Source organism: Talpa occidentalis, unplaced genomic scaffold (assembly GCF_014898055.3).
Source record: "Talpa occidentalis isolate TD23 unplaced genomic scaffold, MPIMG_talOcc4v2.1 talOcc4.8, whole genome shotgun sequence".
NCBI lineage: Eukaryota > Metazoa > Chordata > Mammalia > Eulipotyphla > Talpidae > Talpa > Talpa occidentalis.
In genome coordinates this window covers 5791586-5805000 of record NW_023605194.1, presented here as the reverse complement: position 1 = coordinate 5805000, position 13415 = coordinate 5791586, and the positions used below count along the sequence as shown (strand labels likewise).

The 13415-nt window shown below is 43.9% G+C and overlaps 1 protein-coding gene across 9 annotated transcripts in view; it reads right to left on the bottom strand.

Moving 5' to 3' along the window:
• ATE1 (arginyltransferase 1) overlaps positions 1 to 13415 on the bottom strand; it is a 101569-nt gene that overhangs the window by 8106 nt on the left and 80048 nt on the right. Inside the window, exon 13 of one of the 9 annotated variants that reach the window (XM_054690616.1) lies at positions 8496 to 8608. The exons of the other annotated variants lie outside the window; for them this stretch is intronic. Coding sequence (XP_054546591.1) covers positions 8523 to 8608 — 86 coding nt within the window. The 3' untranslated portion in view covers positions 8496 to 8522. The remainder of the gene's footprint in view (positions 1 to 8495; positions 8609 to 13415) is intronic. 9 annotated transcript variants of the gene reach the window in all.

Genomic DNA, 13415 nt, shown 5'->3' with positions numbered 1-13415 from the left:
CTATTCTGCATTCCCTTAGTTTTATGTGAATTTTAGGCTCAACTTCAATTTCTTCAAGAAATCAGCTGGTATTTAATAGAAATTGTGGTAAATCTGTAGGTTCACTTGAGGAGGACCAAGTATATTAAGTCTCTCGAAACATGAACACGTGATATTTTTGTTTAAGTGTTATACTGCTGTTAAATTTATTCCTAACAAATCTATGCTTGTTGGTGCTATTATAAATTGTCTACCTAGTTTCATTTTTAGATTGCTTACTGCAAGCACATAGACATGCAGTTGACATGTGTGCTGATCTCTGACCCACCACCATCCTGGACTTGCTTATTAGCCAGTCCTTCTTTAAGTACACTCCTTAGGACTTTCTACACACAGGATCATGCCACCCGCAAATAGAGTTTTACTTCGTCCTTTCCAATCTACTTCATTTTCTTGCCTAACTGCCTTGGCAAAATAATCACTATTTAAAGGGGAAAAAAATTCTAATTTTATTAAACTTTTGATATTTTGAATAAAAATAACTCTCAGCTTCCAGAAACCACATAACAGAATATAAAACATAATCCTTCAAGATGATTTCTAACCAGAAAGAACTCCAGATTACGTTAGTTGGGGCATTATTGTCATTTGGCATCACAGTCCTGTTAAAAGTATCCAGAGGGAAGGTAGGATAATGCCAGACCTACAGTCAATTCCATGCAACTATCACACCTACTTCTACTCCTGCCCCAGCACAGTGCTGGCAGGGCTTGTTAGTACAGGTTATCTAAGTGAAATGCTAATAAAAACCCTCCTGGTGATGAATAGGACTGTGTGTTCTCTCCAGTTTCTACTCTATGTATTTTGACTCTTAAGTACTCTTATCTTAAATATTTCCTATTTCACCATCAACGTTTACCCTAATAAAGGTTACATTTAAAAACTGAAAATATAATGGAAGAAATGTAAGCTAAAACATGCAAAACAGGCCACTACATAATTCCTGACGGACAAAGGGGAAGCTCGTTTGCACAGCTGCTGTTGTGTGTTGGGCCCAGAAGGCAGTCTGCGAGTTCAGGGCTGGCCGGACCAGGTCACCGCTGGCCTGCATGGCCAGGAGGTCAGTTACAACAAGGGAGGTGACCGTGCACATGAATATATATGGAGGACGAGGGGCCAGATTTCTCTGTTGGAGAAGAGAGACACAGGGGTGGAGAGGAAGGTCCACAAGACAAATCTGCTGCACTGGATGAGAACTGGAGGGACTGGTGAGGACTCCCGGGCTTGCTGCTGTCCATCTGCTGCAGGCGCCAGGGCCGGTGTGCGTGCGCCCCGGCACACCGAGAGCTCGGAAGCAATGCACCCCAGCAGCAATGAGAATACTTATTACCCAGATCCTGTTTTCCAAATCTCACTCTCCACGAGGAGCAAGAGCGCTCCCTGGAGAAGTGCCCAACTGCCAAGCTGGGTCAGGAAAGCACAGAATGAGCCTGGGATCTTTTCTGCCACTAAGTAAGGAAACAGGAAAGAATGGAGGGACACGTGAAAGGAATACGGAGGCAACTTGGGAAGGTTCCCACTGGCCAAACCTGAGACCATGTGAGCAATCAAAATAAATAACGACAATATCAAGTTATAGTGCTGACTGCCGCAGGCCCCCTGAGTGCTCGCCGGTGTTAACACACAGGACCAGGGGGCTGCCCTTTCTACCAGCAGATGCCAGCTCCAAAGGAGAAGGAGCAAGGAAGGAGAAAATCATCAGTTGGCAGCCATCTCAGGCACAAATGACTCAAGCAAGAAACATCAATGGAGGTAAAAATTAGTAGATGGTAGTTTGAAAAAACAGGGCACTCAGGTGATCTCAAAGTATCTCCCTACAGAATATGAATTACTTATTAACACTTACAAATACTACTTTACAGTGGAAGCACTTGGCCTATCTCGCTTTAGCAAGTGACAGAAACTCCAGTCTGCAGCAGTGAGACCGGCTGGCAGCAGCCGCACGGATGCTGAACCAGAACATGGCGCTGCTTCCAGGGTGATCTCTCCCGAGTTGCATAACCTGGATCTAATTATGAAGAAACATTTATGAACACAAACCACGGGATGTTCTAGAAAGTACCTGAATTGTATCTTAAAAAAGTCACAGTAATCAAAGACAGGGGTGGACCAAGGAACTTCTCCAGATAAAAGGAGATTCAAGAGACATGACATTAGGGCCTCCCTGGTGGCGCAGCGGTTGAGCACTGGGTTGAAAGCTGCCCGCAGCGTCTGCAGCGCTGGTTCGATCCCCGGCTGCTCCCCAGCCACCGGAGGAGGGTCCCGCATGGCGCGCAGACCTCTCCTGCCACCCGCTGCTCCCCTCAGCAGTGTACTTCGGTCCTTCTGCCTGCTCTGCTCCCCGCTCTGGCTCTGGTGAATTCTCTCACCCTCCCGCGCTTCTGACTGTACCCAGTGCTTGTATAAATAAATAAATAAATCTTTAAAAAAAAAAAAACAACAGAGACATGACATTAAATGCAACGTGTGATCCGGATTTGTACTTTGGTTCAGAAAGAAAAAGAAAGTAGGTGTGTGGGTGCACGCACATGTGTTTTGTGTTCTTAAGGACATTCCTGGGAAACCTGTGACATCAACAGGCCCGGCTGTGGGTGAGATGGGAGCAATGTGTCAGGGCCGTTCCCTGGTTCTGATGACGGTCCCTGGGTGATGTAGGAACATGTCCTTGTTTTCAGTCAATTCACAGCGAACTTTTTCAGGATAATGGTGCAATCAATTCACCATTATTCTCACATGGGTCAGGAAAAAAAAACAAAGTGCAAGGGAGGAAATGATAAGGCAAATGCGGCAACACGCTGACAATGGAGGAATCTGGGTGAAGGGGCTGCATTTCTTCGTATTGTTCTCACAATTTTCCTGTACATTTAAAATCACCTCAAACTAAGAATTAACAAATGCCAAAGCTAAATTGTGTTCTTTTGCCTTCCACCACAGTCCCTCATATTTGTATGTGTGGGGGGCGGGGGGAGGCAAACCAAGCATCACATATCCACTGTTTTCACTGTTAAATTTTGTTCTGACATATTCCCATCACTGCAGTCATCAGACGGATAGTTGATAGTATTTTAAATTATCAACTACATGAATCAGTTCATTTCAGGGTCTATGCTGTTCAGCTGGTGTGGCAAATTACTTTTTTGGCAATCAAGTTTTACATTCCACCACATCTGACAGCGCAGGATCGCTGTGGCCACGGCGGTAACTGGTAATGTCACTGAGAGGTAACCCCACGGGGTCGCAAAGCCAAATCTGCGTTTACAATGACAGTTCGCCATGATGCTATTTCCAGAAAGTGAATTTGGGCTGTGGTCTGGCTCTGATTCTTTCAAAGGGACTTAATATAGACAGACATCCTATTAAAGTACCTTTAGGTGACAAAAACTTGAGAATCTTCTGGGGGAATAAAGTCAAATTAGAAATTACAGTCTTTACCTTAGGGGCACATACTAATAATTCTCTTGTCTGTGCCAAAGGTTTGAATCCAGAATTTCATTCTCTTTCCCATTCTTGGATTCAACCCAATCAGCACATAATCTCTGCAGATTACGGTAATCATGTTTTCTCTGTACTAGTTCCTTGCCACGAACTTTTACTAAAGTTTAAGACTCTGCCATCTGGCACCAACAAACAAAACTCCCTGTGACCCCCCCCCCCCCACTTACCCTCTAGTTACCTTACTCCACTTTTCTCTCCTTCTTTAGAGAGTATTTATTTAAAGGCATTTCCTCACCTCCCACTCATTCCATAATCTATTTCAATGTGTATCTTGGCTCAGCTGCCTTTACTCTATTCACCAGGGTCAAAGGGTCTCCTTGTTCTTGAATACAATGAGCACATTTCAGTCCTCATCATCCTCAGCAAAGTGTAAACTCAGAGGACCACTTCCTCTTCCCGGGAATCACTGCCTTTGGCCTTCCTGGCATCACCTACCCTGGTTTTCCTCTTAGCACAAGGGAAATCATTTTCCAGTTGCTGACGTCTCCCTTCTTTACTTGACATGAAATGCTGGAAGTTAGCATTACATTCTAGACTGTTCTCTATGCTTTCTTTCTCTATACTTTCTTCCCAGGAAACTTCAATACTGTGGATTGAATAATCATCTCTAAGTGTGACCTCCAAACTCTCAGGCCCAGCCTGAGTCTCCTGAGCCTTAGGAGACTTAACACTGTGTGCTGCGTGGGCAGAATGCTACAACTTGCCTTTTGGGCAAATCACATTATCTTGGTAAGAGCAATCCTCCTTCTAGGAATCTGTTCTACAGCTGTATTAGCATGTGTGCAAAATGATATATATTTAAAAGTATCGGCGCATGTAATAGCAAAAATGTTTAAATGGGGGAGTTATTATCTATAATATGTATCAGAACATGCAACCACTAGACCAGGTAAACACATTTGTGTCATATGCTCTAGTAAATGTGCCTCTGAGAAAAAATATGTCCACACAAAAACCCGCAAACAAATGTTTATAGCAGTTTTGTTCATAATTGCCAAATTGTAGAAGCAACCAAGATGTCCTTCGATAAGTAACTGGATCAACAATCTGTAGTACATCCACACAATGGACTATTATTTCCATGGTGAAAAGAAATGAATGATCAAGCCATGAAAGATGCAGAGGAATTGCAGACGCATGATCTACTTTCCATTCGACTTTTCTGTAGACCTGAGTCTACTAAAAAAAAAAAAAAAAATCCATTCAAAAAAGAAATGTGAGATATTAAGAAAGGAAATTGGGAGTGGGGTATATGAGAACAGAGGAAGTTGAGCGTGGGGTTTGTGAGGAAGCTCTTCCTCTGCAATTTTTCTATAAATATACAACTGTTCTAAAATATCAATAGTTTTTTAAAAAGAATGACAAAGTTCTTTATAAAATAATAAAGATGTTCAAGATACCCTGATTTTAATGTAAAAAACAAGTCAGAGAATTTCATTTATATAAGTAAATTATATGTTTAAATAAACAATGTGATTAAAAATTAAAATAAGAAACTATAAGCACAAGAAGAGACTCAAGAGCACCCATACCTGGGCACAGGGAAGTGGGTACGTGTGCCCTGCACGTGTGTGCAATAGATGTGTCAGGCGATTTCCACTTTTCGCATCAGATTTCTAATAATAACAAGTATATAATCAACTACGTTTCTAGTAAAAAGAATTTCTAACTTAAAAGAAGCTGCCTACAGAGTTAAAGTGTCGGCCAATAAATAAATATGAAGCATCCAGTGCTAACCGGCACAAAGACAAGAGCAGTAACTATTCTGACTGTTGCTCTTAGCACAACCTGAACCCCGACCGCAGTTGAAGAGAGCGCTCACACTGGTGCTGCCTTTACCGCGTCCCGGGCTAGCGCTACACAGAGTGGGGAGTGGAGGTCCCTGTCAGGGCTGACCGTTTTCTTGGGTCCCTGCTCAGAGACAGAGAGGGTCCCTGAGGCACAGCAGTCCCAGGCCCGGACCTGCCTCTCCGCAAGAAGCCACCTGAGGGCTCACCCCCACATCAGGACAGGTGAACAGTCTGGGCAGCTGGGGGAAAATCTCTCCTAGACGCTCGTGACACTGAGCGTGGTCAGGACACCTGAGCAGGGGGTTCTCAGACCGCTGCGCCTCAGGCTTGCGGGGAAGCTGGGAGCAGGGCCGATGCTCAGGGCGCTCTGGGGCTGCAGTCTCTGGGAGAAACACTTCACCACCTCGCAGACATACACACACCTTAAAAAATATGGACCTAACGGCGGTTAACAATTTCTTGTCATTTGGCTTTTAAAATAGTGCTCCAGGACAGAGAATTACTATAAAACCAAGAATGTGTTGGGGAAAACTCTTGCCACATTTACGTTGCTCCCATTTTTCTGCTCCCATTAAAGCTTCTGAATGAAAGTGACATTCAGGTTCATGTAGGAAGAGTGCGAAGAACATACAGGTAAGTCACTGTCATCTTCTGAGTACAACAATGTTTTGATTCACTATTTTGATATTAGAAGTTAGCAGACTTCCATTTAATTTTATTAATGGAATATCTCTATATTCTAATATATATAATGGACTATACATATAACCACCCACCTGGAGGGACCCCTGTTAGCATCTTGCATTAGTGTAATACATTTGCTGCAGTTAATAAGCCAGTATTACTCCATTAATTTGTTTTTTTTTAAATATTTATTTATTCATTCATTCATTCATTTATTCAAGCACTGGGTACAGTCAGAAGCACGGGAAGGTGAGAGAATTCACCAGAGCCAGAGCGGGTTGCAGAACAGGCAAAAGGACCGAAGTACACTGCTGAGGGGAGCAGGGGGAGGGGGGCAGGAGAGGTCTGCGCGCCATGTGAGACCCTTGCCCGGTGGCCGGGAAACGAACTGGCGCTGCAGAGGCTGCAGGCAGCTTCACAGCCCAGCACTCAACCGCTGCGCTACTGGGGAGGCCCCTACTCCATTAATTTGTAATGGACTGTAACTTGATAATGTAAACCTGTGAAGACTAAAAAACCAGTTATATTAACCAGAGGAAGAAAGAGACCCTGAAAACTCAACCTAAGAACATCAAAGCCCCAGGAGGAAGGAACTGCTGTGTAGTTTTTCACTGTTACACTTTATTTTTTAAAAAACTTGGTTTTCTTTTTTTGCATTTTTAAACCAAAAACAGGCTGATATCACCTCCCGGAAAGTTAATACATGAGAGTGACACAAATCAGCCTTTTATAAACCTTGGGTCACACTGTCGTGGTGAATCTTTACCAGGCAGTGAATTTACTTTACTTTAATTTTCTCAGGCGCCCATGTACCACATAAACACCTGTAACACCTTTAACATTCTTCACAGCATACGCAGTCAGAAATCCAAATAAAATAAGAGTGATAGTTAACAAATTCCTAATTAGCAGAAACTTGCTCTTTTCTTTTTTAAAAAGTTTTTGCTAGTGACGATGTAAAATAGCACATCCACTCTGGAAAACAGTTTGGCCTCATCTTAAAAAATTAAACATATATTTAATATACAACTCAGCAATTAACTATACTTCTGGGCATTTATTCAAAAGAAACAAAAACATAAGTTTACACAAAACCAACAAATGTTTATAGCAGCTTTTCAGTTAATCGTCCTAAACTGGTAACCCACAGGCCCTTCGATTCACCCAGGGAGTACTACTCAGAATGAGGAATGAAGAAAGAAAAGACACAGAAAGGGACACAAGCAATACATGCACGCACACACACAGAGAGAGAGAGAGAGAGAGAGAGTGACTCGGTGGGGGAGAGACAGAGACACACACAAAAAAAATATAGTAAAATAAGATATTCTTATTGGGTTGTATCTTTTCAGTTTAGTTATTTTTGCATGAAATACCTAATAATCTCTGAGATTAGTTAAGTAGTTGAAGTAGTATTTTAGGATTTTACTGATTTTCATAAGCAAAGGCAAAACTACAGCATCCTCCATATAAATTCAAAATAGTCTCAGATTTCGATGTGTATCCACTCTTTGAAAGTGTGTCTGCTTCTGGACCTGAAATCAATTACTTCTCTGTAATTTAAAAGTTAAACAATTTTATAAATCAAATACTTTGATCAATAAAGCCAAATTTTAATAAGTATGATCTGATAAAATTAAAAAACTTGTGCTTAATTTTAAATAATTTATTATTCAAGATGAGTGGGGGATTTATAATTCATTAACTAAAAAAACCCAATCTTATCAGGTGTTTTCATTATCCACTGCAATTAGCAGCAATCTCAAAACGAGGCCTTCTATACTTACTGTTTTAAAGTATCTTAAATGAATGAATAAATCAGTATCTAAAACTACTTATGCATAAAAACACCCAAGTCTTAAAGCAAACCTGAGTATCTACAAGAAAGGCACGTTAGTTTAAGCTTGCCAAAAAAAAAAAAAATTAAATAAAGGAACATTTAACATGAGCAAATCAAACCCTGGCTGTCAGGAAAAAAAAAAAAAACAAAAAACAAAAAAAACTCCATCTAATAGATCCCTCAAAAACCTTCACAAAAGACTGAGACAAATGAAGGCAAAGTTACACACAGCCATTCTTCTCTACTGAAAACAGTGATTTTCTGAATTCCAAAATAGAGCCCATCTGCGTGTTAGGAACCATGCCTGACACAGCACAGATACCGTGGAGCTCGTGGGGTAGCTGCTGCTTGGGCCCCAGGCCCAGCAGTCAGAATCCATCCTGTCCCCGGATCCTGAAGCTTTTTCACATTCAAGGCATGAAATATGCTTTAGCTCTATTTTTAATCCCAAGCAGGAGCAGTAGTGCAAAGGTTGATGGCTACAGGAAAAGTTTCCAAGACCTTTTATGCTCTTTTTTAAAAAAGGCAAAGCTACATTTCCATTAATTCCTGTCTGTGCTCACAATTGAGAGACTGAAATGGATGAGCACTTGTTCACTACTGGACAGAATCAGCAGTGAGGAAAATGCACTCACGTTCCTTCATACCTTGGCGATGCGCTTGGGAAGATGCGGTTAACATCTCAGCAGTTGTGTTCCTGTCAGCTTAATTGCTTCTCTTTCATTTTGACCACTTAGAAACGGTTCTCCCTCCACCCCAGCTGTATTAAGGGACATGTGACAAACAAAAATGAAAGTTGTAGATACATGAAGTGTAGAATATGATGTTTAGACATGCCCACACCTCGCTGCAGTTAAGGTAACTGACACAGACAGTGCTCATCCCTGAACAAACCCAAGATTTGTGGAGACCGTATTCTAGCTGCTCTTTATCATTTTATGTGTGTGGCCCCCAAGCCGACTGTATACTCCATGAGGGTGGAAACCCAACCTCTCAATTCCTTGCACAACCAGTGCCCAGACACCACATTCCCAGACTCTGGGGATACGGACACAGGGGGCCCGGCGGGGAGCCACGTGCCGTGTCTGCGGTTCATGGGGCTGACTAATCTCACATTCTTGGGGAACAAGCACAGAAGACAAACCTCCAGAGCAGCCGCCTGACGATTATCAGCTTCCTTGTTAATTAGCACCACATTTTTATTTTTCGATGTCTGAATTCTCAAATTAAATCATTCTTGGATTATTTCCCTTCATTTCTGAATGTGTTATAAACATTGAAATGAATCAGGTCACAACAGCTTTACACTGTACTCTGCTGATCCATTTTTAGAACAAGAACGGTGTCTGAAATCTCCATAAAACTCATTAACCGCAATACAAATGTAAGGAAGTGCTGCTAACGCAACCTGCTCCAAAGCTCTAGGCTCATCTGGAATAAAAAGGGCTGTTTCGTGCCACACGCCCTGCACAGGTCTGTGTCTGCTTGCCAGAGCGGCTGAGGACCAAGACATGCAAGGAGAAAACCCAAGTTCCAGATCTTCAAGTGACTGACAAAGCACGGATGATCTGCACGAAGAGGGTGATTGGGGCCCGAAGGAGCCCATGAGTCTCAGCCAAAGCCCAGGTGTGGGCATGGAGTTAGGGGCACCTGACAGAGCCAAGCGCCACCGCTGCTTTACTGCTGCGCAAAAGCACATGATCCCCTGAGCATCGTAAAAGGTCCATCCTCTTTGGCTGCAGGATGGGACCGGTGATCCCTTCCACAGAGACGCCCTCTCCAAGGTGAGAGCAGAACAAACAGAGCAAGCGCCGCCACTTTGCACCTGGGGCGCTCGCCAGTGCTCATGGAAGCCCCACTTTAACTTCTGACAGCTACTCCGGTTTTGGTGTTTCTGCCTGAATCTCTATTAGACCCTGCCCATCCCCTTTGTCTGTGCGGCCAGTCCTGTGGAATTTTCCACGTACGCCCAGTGTTTGTGCTGCGCTTTCATTAGTTCATGATGGCTTAGGATAATGGCCATCTGTCACCGACTGACTCCAATCTCCCCAAATAACCTAATGCTCTTGATTTTCATTTTCATTGCAAGGACTGAAATGTCCACTTTGAAGCAAAATTGTTTAACAGTCAAAGGGTGAGGGCACTATAATAAGAACATTCAATAAACAAGCTAACCAGCACCAAGTCAGTGAGGGCAAACGTTTCCATCATGACACGGACCCTCAGATAACAGAGGCAGCAGAGGACACACCAGGACCCTCCTTGGCGGAGCTCTGACAGACTCCGACACAGACACCAGGCCCTGTCCCTCCACATTGTTCAGCAACATGATTTATTCACACATTCTTAAAAGTTGAGACTGTCTAAAGTAACCAGTATAAGTTTAAGGCAAATCTTTAAGAGACCTTCCGATATCCCAAGTGTTTCTTCATAAGTCTTGAGGTGAGTATAGAGGCCTTTTAAGAGCAAAAACACAGAGGGAAAGAACCAGAAGGCCTTTCAGAGGACCTCCTTTTAACCCAAACACATTTCTGTTGCTTTTTAAAAAATCTCAATGATTCCTTTAATGTATTTTGAAAGATAAAATAAAGTATGTATTCTGACTGAAAACAATGGACTGCTTTTCCATCTACTCACACTCCTTTTGATTTCGGAAATAATTTGTTTGTAAAAATATCTTCAAAAGTGGATAGTTATGAAAGAAATGGCTGCAGTTTATAATTTAAAGCCAGGGCGAGGCTTCAAAAGCAAACTCGCGCATCACTGGCAAACTGAAAAAGCATAAGTGAATGAAATGTCCCTTCTGTGCTTTTTCTTGCCTTCCTGAACAGTCTGCACGCTTTCCAAGAAAACAGGTTTAAAAATCCTACCCTTAAAAATGACAATATAACAGGGGCCTCCCCAGTGGCGCAGCGGTTGAGCGCTGGGTTGCGAAGCTGCCCGCAGCCTCTGCAGTGCCGGTTCGATCCCCGGCCGCTCCCCGGACACCGGAGGAGGGTCCCACAGGGCACGCAGACCTCTCCTGCTGCCCGCTGCTCCCCTCAGCAGTGTGCTTCGGTCCTTCTGCCTGTTCTGTTCCCCGCTCTGGCTCTGGTGAATTCTCTCACCCTCCCGCGCTTCTGACTGTACCCAGTGCATGTATAAATAAATAAATCTTTAAAAAAAAAAGAAGACAATATAACATACTGGCTAATTGGCTGCACTGCAAAAGAGTCTCCGTTTAGCAAAGGATTCACAGCATTGGATTTAACAACAGGGTGTTTTTTTTAAAGAGCCATTAAAAATAGCACAATTTGTGATCACTGGATATCAGGCGGCTTTTCTGAAAACATAGAAGGAAAAGGATTATGCAAATTTAGTAAGCCAGTGCAGACAGAATTACTGACATTAGTCAGTATGTCAGTAGCTCATCCCTTCTTTCCCCATAACTTCTAATGGGTGCACAGGGCTCTTGCACACTCCCGGCAGCCTCTCGCGAGGAAGGTGCCCTCCTCGACACCTGGCTCTTCAGAAGAGACAAGCTTGTCTCCTTTCACTCCTTTTACTCCTGAGAACTCAGTTCTCAGGAGAAGTGAGAACTCAGTGTTCCTGCACTAGGCTCCGACTGCGTATGAACGTCTCCGCTGCTATCTGGTCAAAGACATTATCTGTGCTGTTTGACACTAAATGAAAAAGAAAAGAAAATAGAAAAGCACACATGTATTTCCCCTAGCATACTCAAGTAATGTTTATTCAGCATAAAATGTTAAACATGCATCTTGATGACATAATAAAACCAATGGACATGCATGTCAGTCCAGAGCTGGCTTGAGGGGAGCCCATGAGAACACCTTTCTCAAAAGGCAGCACATGTGGAGACCCTGGCACCTGGCAGACAAAGCCAGTTACCCTGCAAAGCAAAGAGCTTTAAAAACATAGTGTACGGGGCCTCCCCGGTGGCGCAGCAGGTTGAGCGCAGCGCTGTGAAGCTGTCCTCGGCCTCTGCAGCGCGGGTTCGATTCCTGGCCGGCCAGGGAGATTCCCACATGGCGCGGCAGACCTCTCCTGTTGTGCCGACTGCTCCCCTCAGCAGTGCTTTCGGTCTAGTCTGCCTGTTCTGCCCCCCACTCTGTCTCTGGTGACTCCTCTCACCCTCCTGCACCACTGGCCTGCACCCCAGCTATTGCATAAATAAAAAAAAATAAAATAAAGATTTAAATATTAAAAAAAAACAGCATATGAATGTGATATGCGTGAAAACACAGATGATGGTGGTATTACTGTGCGAAACCACGAAATAGAATTTGCTTAGCCTTTTGACAGTTTTCAAGTTACTATCTACTTAGGCACTTAATCTTTGGATATATATACACCTGATCAATAAGTTATAAAATTAGACCCTAGTAAAGTAAAAAAAAAAAATCTCGAGCAAGGTTGACTGCAGATCCCTTATAAGAACAGAAACACCTGGGCTGCAGTCCCAAGACTAAATCTATTGGAGCAGAGGTAAGGAGGAAACAGAACGGTCACCAACTCACAAGTAACCATTCTCACCCAGAGCCTGCAGATGCGCGCAGCTGGAATACATGTCTAAATGAACGCCCCAGGCAGCTGTTCTCAGGTATTGGCATCAGTAGGATGGAGAGGGAGCAGAGGCCTGTTTAGCACACACAGAAAGCCCAGAAAGGCACAACTGTGGACCATAAACGTCTACTCCCTTGCTTGTCTACAGCCCAGCTCTCATCTACAGCCAGAACTTCCCCCCGGCTTCTGATGAGCAGGAACGTTATTTCAAACACCGAATCTCATCACAGACTCACAATATCCCATCTACTGCCCCTCTAGTGCATCTACCCAGGGTGGGCACTGTCACTCAAGCACAGCCACTCAGGACAGTTACTGGGCATGTGGGCACATTCCTCGGTCCCACCTCAGCGTTCAGGGTCAGGGGCTAAAGGTACCGGCTCTACAGACAGCATCTGCCGCTGAGCAAAGGACTCTCGAGACCCACAACTGCGAGTTGCCTGGTTACAAATTCACACCGGTCCCTGCAGGGACAGGAGTATTGTGCAAGGGCCTCTCTGTGCCAGCCCTGTTTCCAATTAGTTATTTGCTTCATGAACAGTGTGTTAGGGGGAAGAGAAATCAGGTCACTGTGAGGATGAAACAGGAGGATACACGCACTTCAGCGTTCGGACCACAGCGAGCACAGCCCTCACTGAGAACGCATCGACCCAAACAGAGAAAGAGCAGAGCTGGAGCAGAAACCCGGGCTTCCCTGCCTCCTCTCTCACTCCTGCTACGCTTGTATTTCAACTGTGGCTGGTAGTTGGGAAGCTGATGTAATGTATCGTGACCAGCACTGCCCCAAAATTAAAAACCCAAGCCAGGCCAGGAAATACTAGAATGTATCACATGAGCAGGACGAGCACTGGTCTGCGCGCTTTTGTTTCATGCGTGTGGAGTATGTGCTGTGTGTGCACGCTCACGTGTGTCTGTGTGGAGGTGAAAGGATGGGCAGCTAGGTATGGAAATGTGTACTATACTATTAAAATACATTTCTTAGAGTGGACCAAAGTCACGAGATT